This window comes from Tamandua tetradactyla, chromosome 12 (assembly GCF_023851605.1).
Source record: "Tamandua tetradactyla isolate mTamTet1 chromosome 12, mTamTet1.pri, whole genome shotgun sequence".
NCBI classification, from domain to species: Eukaryota; Metazoa; Chordata; class Mammalia; order Pilosa; family Myrmecophagidae; genus Tamandua; species Tamandua tetradactyla.
Window position 1 is genome coordinate 54489985 of NC_135338.1, and position 19642 is coordinate 54509626.

At 38.3% G+C, this 19642-nt stretch overlaps 1 protein-coding gene across 1 annotated transcript in view; it reads left to right on the forward strand.

Moving 5' to 3' along the window:
- The window catches only part of UNC79 (unc-79 subunit of NALCN channel complex), a 244941-nt gene that overhangs the window by 51320 nt on the left and 173979 nt on the right, over window positions 1–19642 (forward strand). The window contains exons 10-13 of the mRNA XM_077123417.1: window positions 1531–1559; window positions 15451–15680; window positions 17425–17596; window positions 18897–19127. Coding sequence (XP_076979532.1) covers window positions 1531–1559; window positions 15451–15680; window positions 17425–17596; window positions 18897–19127 — 662 coding nt within the window. The remainder of the gene's footprint in view (window positions 1–1530; window positions 1560–15450; window positions 15681–17424; window positions 17597–18896; window positions 19128–19642) is intronic.

Here is a 19642-nt window from a genome sequence, read left to right on the forward strand (position 1 = left end):
GTAATGGTTTTTCTTTGAAGGTTGTTAGAGTTCTGAAAATTATACTCTATAATTGTTTTGTGGCTCCCAGACAGACTAATCCTCTGTACCTGGGGAAGAAATGTATTCCAAGCACCTAATTGAAGGCTGAAAGGAGAAGAAAGAGTATTTAGGAAAGTCAGAGAGAAATGACTTGTGGAAAAAGCTGGAGATTAACTGAGTACAGGTCAGCACACAGGTAGAACTTGATATGATACTTCTGATATAGATAATAAGAGACTTCATATGAAAATATGTATTTAAAAAGAAATATAAAATCCTTATGTTAACTAAACTCTGTGATCATTAGTTTTTAAGGCCTATGCTTAGTAATAATTACACTATTCCTTTATTGTCTAACTTTTAACATTTTATCATCTCAACTGTAGGAGAGAAGTTGTTGATTTAGTTAATGCTCTCTGTCTATGAAATAGAGCAATAATAACTTTTCATTTTTTATCTGGAAATGTGATACTAACCTCAGGTTATTTAAAATTTAAGGTATATCTTGGGTTTCAAATTAAAAATAACCATTAATTATACAAAACCATTTTAAACGAATGGTAAATTTCATTGATTTGTAAACCACTAATTCATGATTTCTAGACAGGGTGTGGAAGACATTTACATTTGATTTTTTAGAACAAATTGTAACATATACTACACTATACTATGAAGTTCAATTTTTTGAACAATTACTATTTCCAGAGAAATAGTAGATTCTCAGAAAAATTTTCAAATACCTTCAAACATTAATTTCCATGGAAATAATTGATATTCCAACTAAAAGTAATTCTTGTCTTTTCTTTGAAATCAGTCTAGCTTGAAGACAGTAGTTTAACATCTTTGCTCCAGCTGGTTTAACCATGGGTTTGACAGATGCTTTCTCATAAATAAACCTACAGCTAGTTTCAAACTAGTTAAGATGGTATGAATTGATAGTTCAAATGTAACTAGTCAACTTAGTAAGTTTTTTTTTCTGTAGTTCTGATATAGCAAATCATACCCGTGGATCAAATCAATGTCACAGTACAATGGAAAGAATACTAAACAGGAAATTTGAAGACTTAAACTCTAGATCTGGCTCTACCATTAATAGCCCATGTGATCTTATAGAAGTCATGCATTCACAGTGGCTTTCAGTTTTGCTCTCTGTAAAATGGGAAGGTGAGATTGTTTGGCCTTAACATGATCTGATTTCTAAGTTAAGTCTGAGAAGGTTGAATTATTTGTAAGAATAGGTGAAGCATTTGCCATGTGGAGGTATTTTTAATCCCATTAAGCATCAACCTTAAAGTCATACTACCAGATGAGAAAGAGATATATTCTGTGTCTTTTGAGAATAGAGGTCAGTATAAGTGGTTGCTGATTTATAAGATAAGTCAGAAGCTGTTTTGGCCAAATCCAGAGATTGTGTTACTAAGCTTGTTTTTTATTCCCTTTCATGATTGCCCTTACTTAAAATGGGCTCTCTTTTTTCTTGTTAATATTTTGTATACCCTCCCCTTATAGCTGAGATATCTGCTATATGTCAAAAGAAGGTAAGAGCAAAACATCTGTGTGGTGGGGAATGATTTTCTGTGTACGTATGTAGCTTCATTCATTGACATATGCCTCATTACTGCACCATGGTTTCCCAGTCTGTCCATGCCACTGTGTTTAGAAAGGAAGAAAAGAAATAATTAAGCATGCCACATTGCTGTGTCTGAAAGTTCTCTATGTTCATTTCTGCTTTTGCTCATCCATCTTATCCACAGTGTTTTTGATAAGTAATCTGAAATGAAAGCATATGCATAACTCTGGGATAGGACTCTAATTACAAAAAGGTTTGAATAACAGTATAATACATGGAACATAATTTTAATAAAGGAAGCATCTTGTATGCCAAAATATTTTTTTAAAGTTTTGTATTAAATAGTCCAATATATGTGTGTCAAAATTATACCCAGACTGGTTATAAATGAAAAATATTTATTTATATGTAAAGCTGAATCAGTTGTCTAGCTAAAGATGATTCCCCAGTTTAGACTTCCTTTAACCACTTTTCATAACAATTTCCCTAACCGATTTCCATCTCTTTTCTAGTAGTTGAAATGTACAAGAGAAGGTAATATGCTGTCATACAAAGAGTTTTGGACTAGTTCGTGTGATAGTTGGATTTTGGCCAACTCTAGTCCCACCACCTTTGTGACTGTACAAGTCATTTAATTTTTTTTGGAATTTGGCATGAATGGGTACATTTGGAGGGCTATTTAACTTATTTGTTGTTGCATACCAAACCATCCTAGTAGCTTACAACAACAACCACTTATTTGCTCACAATCAAATTCTGTGATTTGGCAATTTGACTCATGCTCATCTTGGCCATTCTTCTGCTGAACTCCTCTGGTGTCACTAATATATTTGCAGTAGTTACTGAGTGGGCTGGGTGAGATGGCCTCCCTCATTTGTCTGGGGCTAAGTGGGGGATGGTTGGGATGGTTGGGATGAATGGGGTGCTTGACCCTCCCTCTTATCATGAGGTATCTCAGAGATGTCTCCAGGAGGCTAGCCTGTGCTTGTTCACAAGATAGCAATGTTCCAAAATAGCAGGTATGGAAGTTGCAAGGGCTCTTACAACTGAAAATTGGAGGTTACACAATGTCATCTCTGCTGCATTCCATTGGTCAAATGCTAAGCCAAAAGCCAACCAAAATTGAAGGAGTGGGAAATAGAATCATCCTCTTTATGGAAGGAGCTGAAAAAATTTGGGGTCATGATCTTCCCTCTGGACATAATTATTTACATTCTATCCACATGCAAAGTAGAGTTGCCATCTTCTAAGACCCCCAAAGGGGTTATCCATTTATGGCATTGAGCTTAAAATCCAATCTCTCCTTATATGCATTTGGCATTGTCACTGATGAAGTTCCTGGGGTGTAGCTTCTTTTGATTCAGAGACCAGTGAACTAAAAAAGGCAAGATTTCTTTCACCTACACATCTAACACACAGTGGTGAGATAAGGACAGGATAACAGCAATAGAACTCTGTTAAAAAATGGAAAGAATGGGAAGCAGATAGCAGTTGTTTGTCCATAACAGTTCCTCTTCTCCAGGATAGTGAAAATGACTTGATTAGAATCTGGTTGTGTTTCCTGGGAGTATTTGGCTAATCCATTGTTCTCTCCTGGGCTCTTAGCTCTACTCTCTGAGACATCTTTCCTTTTCAATAAGAAATGCCCAATGTTACAGCTGAGCAGCTCTCTGTGTCTGTTTCCTACATGTAGAAGTTGAAGATGATGAAAACTGTTTGATAATAGATAGTGGTGAAAGTTATGCCAAATTGTCAACGTATTTAATGTCAAAGAAGTGTTCTTTTAAAATGGTTAAAATGATTTTAATTGATGTGTTTTTTATTATCTGAGAAAAGGAAAACTTTTCAAGCAATTTAGGATCTCACAGCTTTATTGAGAGACTCATAAATCGGGCAGCATCCCATTCAGAAAATAGAGGGGAACTCCACACAGGGAGTGGAAAGGGGATGTTCCTATAGGATGAACATAGAAGTACATGAGGGATTATTCTGATTGGCTGACATTAAGTTTCCATTATACATTGGGGGGGGGTCTTACAAAGTGGGGAATAGGTATACATTAATTAGTATGGTATAGTTTTCCATTCTGATTAGGTATCTCTATTGGACTGAAATTAGTTTTGTCACCAGGTGTTGCTCATCTGCAGTGCTTTTGATTGTACTCCATTTTCACAGAAAGCCCCTGGAGGTCAATATATTTGTCTTCTGGAAAAGCATTCCTTGGAGAGGGGTCTTCTCCCAGCAATGCCCAAGGGTGAAGCCATTTCTTTTACTTAACAATCCTAAACCAAAGCGAGTATGAGTAGCTTAGCAATAATTCCCCATTTCCCCCTCCTGCCACCCCTTGTAATGACTATTCTGCTATCTGTCTCCATGAATTTGCTTAGTCTGCAAGAAGCCATAAATATTTGTCCTTTGTGTCTGGCTTATTTCATGCAACATGATGTCTTCAAGGTTCATCCATGTTGTAGCATGTATCAGATTTTCATTCCTTTTTATAGCTGAATATTGTTCCATTGTAAGTATATACTACATTTTGTTATCCATTCATCTGTTGATGGACACTTGGGTTGCTTCCATCTTCTTGATATTATAAATAATGCTGCAATGAACATCAGTGTACAAATATCTGTTTGAGTGTCTGCTTTCAATTCTTTTGGGTATTTATGTAGGAGTGAAATTGCCAGGTCATATGGTATAATTCCTTTTGAGACAGCCCCTTTTCTACTTTGGGCATTTCAGTCTTCCCTTAAAATTATTGGAAGCCCTGTCTGAGAGTGTCTAGTAGGTACCGCCTTGTATCTTTTTGAAGTCCTAACAAAAGATCTTACAGTCTTATGATCATACTCTTTATTTGATCTCTATCCTGAGGCCATTTCTTTCTTTAAGAATCTTTTACAAGATGGAGGCAGTAGAATGAAAAAGTTTCACTTCCTAAGTCAGGATATTCACATTCTGGTGGCATACTTAAACTATTTGATGCCTAGAGTGGATCATTTTTTTAATGCCCCCCACTGTCTATATGATAAAAGTATTTTTAATAATAAGCTTCAAATTAACTCATTTTATTACTTATCCTTTAATAAGAAGTTAATTTGGAGAACTTCCATTAAGTTCATAACATTTGGAATTGTTTGAGCTTACTTTGGGCACATATTGTGTCTCCACCTCTTGTAGTGATGCATTATTTCTACATTTAAACTGTAGATTTGAAATAAACAATAATACCATCATGATTGTAAAGTTAAACACCAAACTTGAGTTACTTCAATTCTGTCATTCTGTACATCCACTTGGGGTGTTTTGTGTGTGTGTGTGTTAAAATTCAAATCAGAGAAACAGAATGGCTATAGTTGATCATTTGAAATTAATGCCCAGCTGAATCTGAATCTAAGGGAAATCTCTCTAGTTTAATTTCAAAATGAATACATGTAGCTAAGTCCATATGTATTGGGACTGTCTTTAGCTTACATATATATTATTAAAACTCAACAGGAATCCCAGCAATTGTTTAGAACTTAGACCAATAAAATATATTTTGGAGGAAAAGAATTTTATTAACTAATATTGCTTAGAATTGATGGTGCATGATGATAATAAAAAGCAGATCAGCTTAATTGGTATTCCAGATATTATTACTGCATAAGAAAGCACTTAGAACTCAGCAGCATAAAATAGCAACCATTATACCATGTGCACAGATTCTGTGAGTCAGGGATCTGGACAGGGTCTGGTAAATTGCCTGTCTTCTGTACTCTATTGATTGAAGCAGCCACAAATCCACCCACATTCAAAGGGAGGAGACTTGAACCGCACTTCTTGATGGGAGGAGTGTTGAGTATAGTTCGCTGGTCAAACATTATCTACATTCTTCCCCCATATGCTGAATCTTTTTTTTTTTTTTAATTTTTTATTAATTAAAAAAATTACAAGAAACAAACATTCCCAATACATACACTCAGCAATTCACAATATCATCACATAGTTGCACATTCATCATCATGGTTGTTTCCCAGAACATTAGCATCAATTCAGAAAAAGAAATAAAAAGACGACAGAAAAATATAACAAACAGAAAAAAAAAATTTTTACAGGCCATACCCCTTACTGATCCCTTTCATTGATCACTTATATTTCAAACTAAATCTATTTTAACATTTGTTTCCCCTATTATTTATTTTAATTCCATATGTTCCTCTCATCTGTTGACAAGGTAGATAAAAGGAGCATCAGACACAAGGTTTTCACAATCATACAGTCACATTGTGAAAGCTATATCATTATACAATCATCATCAAGAAACATGGCTACTGGAACACAGCTCTACGTTTTCAGGCAGTTCCCTCCAGCCTCTCCATTACATCTTGGATAACAAGGTGATATCTGCGTAATGCATAAAAATAACCTCCAGGATAACCTCTCGACTCTATTTGGAATCTCTCAGCCATTGACACTTTGTCTCATTTCACTCTTCCCCCTTTTGGTCGAGAAGGTTTTCTCAATCCCTTGATTCTGGGTCTCAGCTCATTCTAGAGTTTTTCTCAATCCCTTGATGCTGAACCTCAGCTCATTCTGGGATTTCTGTCCCATGCTACCAGGAAGATCCACACCCCTGGTAGTCATGTCCCACATAGACAGGTGGAGGGTGGTGAGTCTGCTTGCTGCGTTGGCTGGAGAGAGAGGCCACAGCTGAGCAACAAAAGAGGTTCTCTTGGGGGTGACTCTTAGGCTTAATTTTAAGTAGGCTTGACCTATCCCCTGTGGGGTTAAGTTTCGTATGAACAAACCCCAAGACTGGGGGCTCAGCCTATAGCTTTGGTTGTCCACACTGCTTGTGAGAATATCAAGAATTCAACTTGGGGAAGTTGAGTTTTCCCCTGTTCTCACCATTCCTCGAAGGGGACTTTGCAAATACTTTTCCACTCACTGATCATATCACTCTGGGATTCATCAGGGCATCACCTGGACAAACCAACAAAATCTCGTGTCCTATACAAAGTTCCATGTTCTTAAGGTGTTCAATCAACTATCTACATAAGTTATATTAGGAGATGCACTAGTCAAAGTATAGATTTGTAACAAATAAACATTTTTTGCTCTAGTCTTACACATTAGTTGAAATTTTAAAATATTAATTACCATCTATTTTCAGCACACTGCAGTAATGACATTCTTTTGTTCTTCTTCATGCAAAAACATTTTTTAAATTTGTACATTTAGTCACTATCATTATACACTCTAGGCATTCCTAGATTACACCATCTCAATCTTTATTGTCTATCTTTCTTTGTGATTTCATTTATGCCCCAGCCCTCCTCCCTCTATCATTCTCATATGCGGCTTCATTCAGTGTCTTAACATAATTGTATTACAGTTAGGTAATATTGTGCTGTCCATTTCTGAGTTTTTATATTCAGTCCTGTTGCACAATCTGTATCTGTTCAGCTCCGGTTACCCAATATCTTACCCTATTTCTATCTCCTGATGGTCTCTGTTACCAAGGAAATATTCCAAGTTTATTCACTAATGTCAGTTCATATCAGTGAGACCATACAGTATTTGTCCTTCTGTTTCTGGCTAATCACACTCAGCATAATGTCCTTAAGGTCCATTCATGTTGTTACATACTTCATAACTTTATTCTGTCTTACAGCTGCATAATATTCCATCTTATGTAAATGTCACAGTTTGTTTAGCCAACTGTCTGTTGGTGGACATTTTGACTGTTTCCATCTCTTGGTAATTGTTAATAATGCTGCTATAAACATTGGTGTGTAAATGTCCATTTGTGTCCTTGGCCTCGTGTCCTTTGAGTAGAGACAGCATATAGATGGGTCCTGTTTTTTAATCCATTCTGCCAGACTATGTTTTTTGATTGGAGAGTTTAATCCATTAACATTCATTGTTATTACTGCGTGGGTAGTACTTTCTTCTACTATTTCGCCTTCTGGATTTTATATGTCATATCTAATTTTCCTTCTTTTTACCTTTACTCATAATCTTCCTTTCTACACTCTTCTCTACACCTCTCTCTTCTGTCTTTGTATCTGTCTCTAGTATTCCCTTTAGTATTTCTTGCAGAGCTGGTCTTTTGGCCACAAATTCTCTCAGTGATTTTTTGTCTGAAAATGTTTTAATTTCTCCCTCATTTTTGAAGGACAATTTTGCTGGATATAGAATTCTTGGTTGGCAGTTTTTCTCTTTTAATAATTTAAATATATTATCCCACTATCTTCTCACCTGCATGGTTTCTGCTGAGAGATCTGCGCATAGCTTATTGGGCTTCCCTTGTATGTGATGGATTGCTTCTCTCTTGCTGCTTTCAAGATCCTCTCTTTCTCATTGACCTCTGATATTCTGATTATTAAATGTCTTGGAGTATGTCTATTTGGATCTATTCTCTTTGGGGTATGCTGCACTTCTTGGATCTGTAATTTTAAGTCTTTCATAAGAGTTGGGAAATTTTCAATGATAATTTCCTCCATTAGTTTTTCTCTTCCTTTTCCCTTCTGTTCTCCTTTTGGGACACCCACAACATGTATATTCATGCGCTTCATATTGTCTTTCAATTCCCTGAGTCCCTGCTCATATTTTTCCATTTTTTCCCCTATAGTTTCTGTTTCTTGTTGGATTTCAGATGTTCCGTCCTCCAGTTCAGAAATCCTATGCTCTGTCTCTCGAAATCTACCATTGTAGGTTTCCATTGTTTTTTTCATCTCTTCTACTGTCTTTCATTCCCATAAGTTCTGTGATTTGTTTTTTCAGACTTTCGGTTTCTTCCAGACTTTCAGTTTCTTCTTTTTGTCCTTTCCTTGCCTTCTTTATATCCTCCCTCAATTCATCAGTTTGGTTTTTGATGAGGTTTTCCATGTCTGTTCGTACATTCTGAATTAATTGTTTCAGCTCCTGTATGTCATTTGAATTGTTGGTTTGTTCCTTTGACTGGGCCATATCTTCAATTTTCCTAGTGATTTATTATTTTTTGCTGGCATCTAGGCATTTAATTACCTTAATTAGTTTATTCTGGAGATTGCTTTCACTTCTTTTATCTAGGGTTTTCTTGCTGGATGAATTTGTTGTCTATCTGTTCTTTGACATTCTGTTCAGCTTTATCTGGACCTTTAGCTTAAGTTTTGTTTAACAGAGGAGAATTTTTCAGTTCTTGTTTTCTTGTTTCTTGCCCTGCCTGTGTGGTACCTTTCCCCCACATACACTTAGGAGGGTCTACTTAGATACTATAGACCCCAGCCAGATTTTCCCAGACCAAACTGGCCTCCTATCAGGAGGAAAGAGTCACCTGCGTCGGTTTTCCCTGAGGGTGAGACCCAGCAGGTTGAAAGACTTTCCTGTGAAGTCTCTGGACTCTGTTATTCTTATCCTGCCCAGTAGGTGGCACTTGTCTGACTGCAGGTCCTGCCAGCATAAGATGATGTGGTACCTTTAACTTTGGCAGACTCTCCCTGCTGGGGGCGTGGTGGAGACAGAGGAGAGATTGTAGGCTGGTTTTAATGGCTTCAAATTACCAAGCCCTGTTGTCTGAATTCCTTGATGGAGGGATTCCACCTGGGTGGGGCTTCACCCCTCCCCTGGGGAAGGCACAAGCTCCAGATAAGCCCCCAAAAGAGCTCACTTCTGCCTATGCCTGGGGCATTTGCAGCCTGAAAAGTCCTGCCGCTGTATCCAGAGGCAGTCAAGTCTTTGTAGATACACAGCCACAAAAACCTCTGTTTCCTTCTTTTTTTTTCCCCCCTTTTTCTGTCAGTTCTGCCCCCTTGGCGCTGGGGCAAAAATGAGCAACTTCCGCTTTGATCAGGTTCACCTAAGCTGGGGGCCTATTTTTAGTAGTCAGAATTTGTTAATTAGTTCCACAATTGGCGTTTGATTGTGCCCAGTCCCTGCTGCTGGTAAAGTCCTTTCCTTTCCCCTCTGGGAAGCGACCTGTGGGGGAGGGGCGCTGGGCACCCCAGCTTTGGGAACTCATGGTTCTGGGGGATGCTCACAGCCAATCCAACTGGTCCAGACTGGGGTACGCTATGTGTCCGGTCACTATCGTGGCTCCAGGAGCTGTTCTGTACTGTTTCTGGTTATTTAGTAGTTGTTCTGGAGGACGAACTAAAATGCGCACATTGTTAAGCCACCATCTTGACCCCCCATATGCAGAATCTTGACTTGAGATCTACGCTCTCCTCATCTAAATCAGGTTCTGGTATGGATGAAGCTGTTTAGGTGTGGTCTCTCTTGAGGCAAAAACCAGTGAATGAAAGATAAATTGTCTGCCTCCCACATGGCCAATATACAATGGTGACAAGTCACAGCAGTGGACACTTTCATTTAAAATGGGAGGGAACAGGAGACAGTAGTTATTGGTCCATAGACATTCTGATATTCAATAGGGCATACTTAGTTAGATGTCAGTCCCATTTCCTGGCAGTTGTTCTCTGTGGCTCTGGTCTCCATTCTCTGGACTCTTGATTCTGCCCTCTAAGTTACCCCCCCCCTTTTTTTTTCATAAAAAATAGTCTTCTATTTAGAGCTGGGTTTTCTCAGTCTACTTCTTACTCATAGAAGTTTGAAAGTCCAAAAGCCTTTTTCTTTTTGAATTATTTCTGTCCCTTTCAGTCTACGCTAGTAAATTCCATTAAAAGCTCTGTGTGCTTTTTTATATCAATTTATAGACTTCATTAAACAAAAGTCAAGTGTACAGATTTCTTCAAGGCAAGCCCTTCTATCCTTTGACTCTCTGTGAGAATGCTGGGGACAAAAACTTTTAGATTCTTAGAAGACTTACTGGTTAATATAGAGGGTGAGGCATGCCCTTAATTTCCTTAGAAGGCCTTTTGCCTGTCTAAAGGGGTCTATATTATACCATCTTACATTCTGAATTCTTAACAAAGGATTTTGCAGTCATGTTCTTGTCTTTATTCTTCCCATCCCCACCCCTGAGACCGCATTTTCTTGATAGAATCCTGGATTTAACTTTTGCCCTGAAACTTTTTCTAACCCATGCTGGCTATGAAGACTGTCCTCAGCTAAATATTTTCCCTCTACATTCATTCTAGCTGAAAGTGGAACAAGTCATTTTTTTGTCCATCTCTCCTCTCATGTTTTACCCCACAGGTGGTTGAGTGTTACCTTCAATCCTTGGCCTGAAAATCTCCTTAGCTAGATCTTGAGCTCATTTAGTACGTTTCCTAGTTTCTACTACCTGGGCAACATTACGCCAAACTTTTTACCACTGCATAACATGGGTCCCTTTGCTTCCATCTTCCATTTTCCTCCCTTTTCTTTAAGGCTTAATTAAGACCCATTGCTTCCAGGCCTTTCTAGCTTCTTCTTGCTCACAAAGCCAAAGTCTCATATTTTTGGTTTTTATTACAGCAGCACCTCACTTCCAGGTATTAGAAACTGTTACAAATTCTCCATAACAATCAACTCCAAACTTTGTGGCACTGAGGCCCACTTTACAGTGGTCATGGATTCTGTGGGTCAGAAATTTAGACAGGTTAAAATTGAGATGACTCATCTCTGTTCTACAATGTTTAGGGCAATCATTACAGTGAGATTTGAGGGGTTCTTGGGAGGGAGTAAAAGCACTTTGCATGTGGGAATAAAAGAAGTAAGTTGTGGCTGGAAAACTGACTGTGGAAGTAGCAAATTCTTTGGTTTTCTTCCCATTGAGAGATGAAGTCTAAGCCTCCTATCCTGGATCGGGATGAGCTTGTGGCTGCTTTGACTAGCAGAGCATGGCGGAAGTGAGTCTGTGGCTTCTGAGGCTGGGTCACAAGAGGCCATGAAGCTTCCTCCTGGTTCTCTTGCAGTACTTACCCTCAGGATGCTCCATCTCAGAACCCAATACCATGGTGTGAGAAGTGTAAGTCATCTGTAGATGGAGAGGCCATGTGCAGATACTCTAGTGAAGGAAACTAGGTGAGTCATCCATCAACTTTTCCAAGCCAGGTACTAGATTGGAAAGTGAAGTCATCTCAGAAGTGGATTTCAAGTACCAGGTCTTCCAGCTCCCAAATGTTGGAGTTATCCTTAGCCATAAAATTCTTCCCAGGCAAGGCTCCAGATATCATGGAACAGAGGAAAGCTAACATGACTATGGTCTGTCTGAATTCCTGACCCACAAAATCCATGAGCATAATAAATGTCTGTTGTTTTACACATCTAAGTTTTGGGGTGATTTGTCATGCAGCTGTAACTGGATAAATTAGTTTTGTTATTGTTTTTAAGTTCTTTATGGACTATGCACCTCTTTATTGCCTTCACATGGGTTGGACTCTGCCCTCTACCTTGTTCTTGAGGTTCGCTTTTGAACTCTTCTTTCTCTTCTCTGAATTCTGCTGGCCAGTTGAATGGCTCTCTTTTCAAATTGTCTTTTTTCTCCCATACCTTATCAAATACAGCTTGAAGAAATTAACTGGCGCTTTTAGCCTTCTGCCTAGAAATCTCCTTGGTTACATTTCCAAGTTTATTTGGACCATCTATCTTCCAAGTTTTTGCAGCAACAATTTTGCCAGTTGTTCACTACTACAAAATATAGGCCACCTTTTTTCAAGCCTCCAGTTTCCTCACTGCCTTTTCCAGTGTTCTCTAACAGCTCTTTTGCTATTCCTACAGTTTTCAACATCAGTCTTTTCACTTCTCTTCTGCAGTCTACCTGCTGCCTGGTCCCCAAATCAATGCCACATGTTTTAGGTTTTTGTTATTACAGTACCCCACTTCCATGTTAGTTTCTGTCTCAATTATGGCATAAAAAATCCCCAAACCTGGTTTTGGCTTATTACATTGGCCATTTATTTGCTCATAAGTCTATAAGTTGGCAGTTTGGCCTGGGATCAACTGGGCAATTTTCCTAGTCATACCTGGGCTTACACATGTATGTAATGTTAGCTGGCAGGTTGACTGGCCCCAGATGAGCACAACCACATGTCTGGGGCCTCAGCTGGAAGGTTGGGATGACTAGGGTGTCTTGGGGTATCTTATCCTCCGGAGGGCTTGTTCTCAAGGCTGTGGTATTCCAAGAGAGTGAAAATGGAAGTTAAAGGGCCTCTTGAAATGAGGAAGCCACAGTATTTTACTTCTGCTGCCTCCCATTGGTCAAAAGCAAGTCTCAAAGCCAGCCCAGATTCAGGAGGCAGGGGTGGAGAGAGTCCTCCTGGGACTCAACTCAGACATAGAATATGTGTCATTATTTACCTGAGTTTGAATAAGTATGGACACATACGGGAGAACAAACAGAAAACATACTTGGGCAGACTGTGAGCAGCAAGGACCCCAGGCTATTGAACGCTTTTTTGATTTCTTAGTATTATCAGCTGTGCTGTGGACCCTTCATAAATCCTTGTTCCTTTCACAGGATACCTATAAATCTATTGAATTTCTTTCTAATGTAATTGGTATCTACATTATTTAGACAACTGAATCTTTGGGAAAGATTGTAGTCACTTTATCCTATCTCTAAATATCTAAATAAAATCTAAATATTTGTTACATTCTAAAATATTAACCAAAGAAAAAAAATATGAAAAAGTTTCCTTTCTTGTCCGTAATGAGCCAAGAAGTCTATAGGAAAATGGCCAAAAGATCTGAAATGATTTTGGATTTAGTGTTGTTTGGGCAGTAGAAAATATGGTGAGAAAAAGCAGGCCTTAACTTTAAGACTTTATTATAGCTAATAACTCCTTACCAAACCCATACCCACATCCAACTGTTTATATAACATAGGGAATCCCAAAGGAACAAAGAATAATTATAACCAAAAGGAAGGAGTAAACCTAAGATTGTACTCTGACAGGCATCACACCAGTGGTGGATGGTATTGGTCTGGTGGGTGGGCAGGAGAAGCTCTAAACTGATAAGAATTTGTGTGTTTACAGAATGAAATTTAGAGTGAGAAAGAGAAAGAAAGGTCACAAAGCCAGAAATACAGCCATCTTGGAGATGGCTTGGAGAAGTCAGGGCTGAATAACTTGAATGCTGGAGAAGAAAAATAATTCTTCAGTGCAGAAGAAACATATTGTGTTTAACAAATAATTTTTTAAAACAATAGAATGAAAAAATAGACTATATACATTTTAAAATCTTAAGATGATGAACACATGATTATCTGATGGAGAGATGGAGATTTTGTAAAATATCATAGCCTGAGTATCATTGTCTTGCCTTTATGATTTCTTGAGTTCTGTTCAGAAAATGATATTGCCCAGCAACAGTATCCTGAACCTTGTGTTCAACACAGCAAACTTGTGTTAAAATCAAAATGGAACATACGTCTTACTTGAAAATGGTTGTTTCCTTAGGCAGTTCACATCAGCAACATTTTGATGTAGATTTTGTGCTTGCCTTCTCCTAGTTAATTGTCATGGAGGGGTCTCAGATCCTTAATAAGTTCTGAGTTCATAATGGCTTAGGGTACTATATCCCCACCCCCACCCCTAAGGGATGTTTGCATCTGTATTAAGCACTACTGAAAGATTAGAAGGTTCTCTGGACACAAAGACAAAATAGATAGTGATAGAATCTCTAACAGGCATGGAGACATATTTTTCTTAAGGGATTGTATTAGTCAATGTTCTCCAGAGAATCAGAACTGACATTATACACACGCACACACACATACACACGCACAAACATATACATATATGTAAATATTAAGAAAATTTTTAATACAAATTGGCTCACATGATCAAGGAACTAGGCAAGTCTGAATTCCATAAAGCAAGTTGCAAGTTGGAGGCTCTGATGACAGTGATGCTGAATTCTCCAGGTGAAGCTGGCTGCTGAAGTAAAGATAGAAATTCTTTCTAACTGCTCAAATTCTCAGTTCTCGCTTTAAGGTCTCTAACTGGTCAGATCAGGAGACTCCTGTCACTGATGAAGGCAATCTCCTTTGTTCTTTGTAGATGTAGACAGTTCTATATGCAACCAATTAACTAATGATTTAAATCCCGCTACTAAATACCCTCTCAGTAACAATCATGCCAGGGCTTGCTTGATCAAACAACTTGATGTTATAACTTAGCCAAGTTGACGCATGAAATTAACCGTCACAGATGTGTTTTCTGACTGCCCTTCAAATTGCTTCACATGGATACTGCTTTTTCTGTTTGCCTACTTGTCAGTTCACCTCTGAATTGTGGAATCTCTCTTATGCTACATGGCTTTTTTCATTTTTATCACTTCATCTGTTCATTCCTTTCCTGTAGTTGATACCAATGACTGATTCTTTGAATAGTTCTTGCTGTGTTCTGGTATGTTCTTGTGGTGTCAGTTGATGTATTCATTAGGTCTTTACAGAGAGGGTACTGGTGGGAGTGAAAAGGCCTGCTTTGGGGTCATCAACTCAGGGCAGCAGAACTGCCTGTTTCTACTTGAATACAGCAAGAAAGAGGAGCTGCAATGGAAATTTGCTGTTTCATTAGTGGGTAGGAGATTTTTTTAAAAGTTAGTTATTCCTTTCCTTTTTTTCTAATGTGCTGTGATGGTTCCTCTCCTCTCTCTGGACTATTGTTTTAATTTTTTTTCATCAGATTTCTGCTAAAAACTCTTGAAACACCACCTCAAAATAATCCAGAAAAGATTTCCCCACCCATGGTATAACTGAGGTAAATTTACAGAGGGGTTTCCAACTCATTTCCACTGATATTTTGAATGTTTCTACCACTCACACTCATTCTGTATTTTTAATTGTAACTGAAATCAAACTGGGTTAGAGATAACCTGTATTTTGGAAACGAGCAGCACTTTAGAAATTTCTTCACTTCTGGTAACCCGTTAAAGTTTCCATTTGTTTCAATTATTACCCACATTTACTTCAGCCATTAATTTGAATTGATTTAACTTTTTGCGTCTAGAATTGCAGTTCCCATGTTAGAAGAGCAGTTGTCACCTGCTTTTCAGCAGGTTGCTGTGGTCGTCACGGGAACAGGCCTGTTCGGTACTGCAAAAGATGCCACTCAAACCATCACAGTAATGAAGTGGGGGCCGCTGCGGAGACCCACCTCTATCAGACGTCGCCCCCGCCCATCAACACCCGAGAGTGTGGCGCCGAGGAGCTGGTCTGCGCTGTGGAGGCTGTGATCAGGTAACATGCAGCGGATTTATAGCTGACTCTGAAAAGTCCACCTTGGCTTTGAGCTCCCTCCGCACGTTGAGATTTATAACTTTAATTCAACCGCAAATGCCCTCAGCCCAGGGACTCACCTTCCCACAATGCTACAATGATGATGTCTTCATTCATTCATGCAATAAATGTTTTTATCAAATGTCGGTTATGTGCCACTGTATTAGGTACTTGGGAGACAGAAGAGAATAAAATGTAGTCTCTGCCCTCAAATCCCTCCTAGTCCAGGGACTATAAACTCACAAGCACTTAATTAAAATCCTGTCAGATAAGCGCAGTAATACCTCTGAACCCTGGAGAATTAAGGGAATGAAGGGGAGGAACCAGAATGAAGGGTGGGGCATAGGAATGTCTGAGTTTTGACATACAGTAGGCGCTAGCCAGTGGGGAGAGGGGAAAGAACACAAGCCCCAACTGACCTACTTGCTAATATAGTGGTGCGGAAGAACTCCGAGTAATTTGGTACTAGGGAAACCCAGGAGACTGTGCTGTAAGATCCTGGAGGAGGCTGTGGCTTTCTCTTAATAACACACGGTGGAGAAGGGGGCTTTAAAAATGATGACGTCTAGAGTTAGTCTCTTTTTGTATACTATTCATTGAGGCAAGATTTTTAAAAATTAAAAGAAAAATAATAGCATGCACATTTTTAAGGGTAGGGTCAAAGTCTTTCATTCTTCTCTTATTCCAGTGGTTGACGTATTATAAATGCAATCAATATTTGTCAAATGAAAAGTTATAGAATGTGTGGAAAAAGAAAAAATTATCAGCCATCTGCTATCATCATCATCAGTTTTGCATGTTCTTTTAGTTTTATTAAAATGCATGTTTTGTTGGTATAACCATAATCACAGTGCATCCATGAGTCTTTTTGATATAGCATTATACCCTTAGCTCTTGTCTATGTTGCCGTATAGTTTCCCCATTAAACATTTTTTAGTGGAGACGTAATATTCATCTAGATATAACTTATTTTCCTCTTTATTTTCTTTTATCATTAGACATTAAGATTACTTCCAGTGTTTTCTACTATAAATAACTCTGGGAAAATATTTTGGTGCAAAGTGTTGTTCCTATTTTTTTTATTTTATTAGGGTAGATTTCAGATGTGAGTTGATTGGGTCAAAGGGTATGAATATTTTAAGACCCCTTAATATATTACCAAATTGCTTTTTAAAAGCATGTTTATTAATTTACAGCACTGCATGAAATTGCTAGCTTTTGCTGCATTCTTGCCAACATTGGGTATTAATATTATTTTAAAAAATTGTTTAACAGATTGAGAAATGAATCTTCATTGTTTCACTTTCAGGTCTTTGAGTGCTAGATATTGGATATTTTTCTTTTTGTGTATAAGTTCCCCAGTTTCTCCCTGAATCATGCATTTTCTGTCCACCTAGTTTCAAGATAGATGTGGAGACGCATTGAGTTCTAGTGTTATAGTTAGTGAACAAAAGTCGAAGTCATAAGTCAGTTCTGTTTGACTCTGATTATAGGAAGTAGTCTCTTTGTGCCTCAGTTCATCTTTAAAATGGAAATGGAGCACAAAATAATAAGGAAATGAAAACAGGCCTCCTGGACTAACTCCTATCAATCTGAAGAAGAACAATTGGTAATGCTTGAGTATTCCAGAAGTAATCGGTTCTGACTAGTTGGCAATCAGTAATGTGTTTCAGATAGTCTAATTTCAAATAACTCCTCTTTCCAGCTTGTTGAAAGAAGCCGAGTTCCATGCTGAGCAGCGAGAGTATGAACTGAATCGCCGGAGGCAGTTGGGACTTTCCTCTTCCCACCATTCCTTGGACAATACTGACTTTGATAACAAGGACGATGATAAACATGACCAGCGACTACTTAGTCAATTTGGAATATGGTTCTTAGTAAGAAAAAGAAGTTAACTATTCTCCACTTTCTTATTTCTCATTCCAAGATTGCACCGATGAGGAATGTCTTCTGTTCTTTTTAAAGAAGTAAATAGTAGTGAAAAATTAAACTTAGAAATATGGCTCTGTATTTCAGGGCAGTGGCTTTCGACCCTGGACTGTACATTGGATTTACCTGGGAATGTAGACAAATAAAACCAGAATTTTTTTTTAAAAAACAACTCCCCAGCTGATTCTAATGCATAGCCAGGTGTTGAAACCTTCTGTACCAGGGCCTTGATTGATTGAAATGCACATTTTGCCAGGAAACAAATGGGAAAGTTGCTGGACATATTGTCAAACACTGATTTGATATAATTTACAGATAATTCACATCCCAACCTCTATTACAGGATTTTGGGGGGAAGTTTAGTCTTTTTTGAGATTTTTGTGTATTTATGGCAGTGTCTGTGAGAATGGCCAGATAGAAATGACAGCCAAACCAACCAGTGTGATCCTTTGAGAGGGAATGTGTTTGCTAGTTCACCAGCAACATGCAGTCAGTGGAGACCAATACAGAGACCCAAAGTCCCAAGCAAGCTGAATTTACAAGTTCTGCAAAGAAGCAAGCTTTTGTTTTTTGCTTATTGGACACATGGATTATGTCACCATAGTGGTGTACCTGTTTTATCTTTTAATGTGATCCTCTGAAAAAGTCTTCACAAAACTAGGCTTTAATTGTTGGTTTCTCCTGCCTTGTTACGTAAAACTTATGATCTAACAACAAAATGACTATTGCTTTGAACTCTTTGAAGGCAGGGACAATGTTTTATTTATTTTTTGTGTTCAGTAAAAGTTTATTTCAGAATGAATGAATGATGAGCTGTTTTAAGATGACTGTTTATAATGTGACGAATTGGGGGAGGTTGGTCCACAGTGACAGAATTGTTACTGATAAAAAATTCTAAATAAACTCATAATTTTAGAACTCATTATTTTTTACAGAAGATGATGAAATATCATTTTATTGACAACTTTAAAAAGGATTTGTCTAGTGCAGATTATATTATAGATTTCTTATAGGAGAAAAGGGCTTATTGGAAAGTGAAATACAGAGGGGAAATTATTGTTGCAATCCATCTCTTCCTGTAGAGAGGGACAGTTTTCTGAATAAGCACCTTATTTATAAAGCTACCTATTTCAAATGGATTATCTGGGACCTCTTTTATTTTTTTATTGTTTGTCTTTTACTGTATATGTAATAATGATGTAAAGATGGATGGAGGCTGAAGCAGGGCTCTAATGTGCCTATTTTCAGGTGAGCCTCTGTACACCCAGTGAGAACACGCCCACAGAGAGCCTGGCCAGGCTGGTGGCCATGGTATTCCAGTGGTTTCACTCCACGGCATACATGATGGATGATGAAGTCGGAAGTTTGGTGGAAAAACTGAAGCCTCAGTTTGTCACCAAGTGGCTGAAGACAGTGTGTGATGTTCGCTTTGATGTCATGGTCATGTGCCTTCTTCCCAAACCAATGGAGTTTGCCAGGGTAAGTGGAGGCCCATGTCTTGAACCTTGGCAAGAAGGAGAAGTGTGCTTTAGCTATTAGACCATCATCAGTGTTGTGGAAGAGTACCTTTCCTTATTTCAGTTGGTTCAGCTAAATGTATCAATTATAGGAGCGTCATTTGGCTTGATGCACTGCTTTGATTTTGGTTTGGGATGGGAAAGGATGACAAGACAATTTATGGGATGTCTTTAAGAATCTCAGAAAATATTCTTTCTTGACACAGATGAATATGTTTATTAAGAAACGGAAAAAAAGTCTCTGTGTGAAGTTGCTAGGATCAGTCCTTTTCTGGCCCACAGCCTACCCTTTAGTGAAGGGCAATAATTCCTGTGGGTTCATGTCTATTTTTGAAATGCCTCAAAGGTTCAGTGACTGCCAAATGCTGCTTTTCCTCTGGTTGGTAGGGTGAGTATTCTCTGTTCCTATCCTCTTGCCTCTGCCTCACTGGATCACAGGCTTCAGATGTGCAGGGGGGAAGACCCTAGATTTCCAGC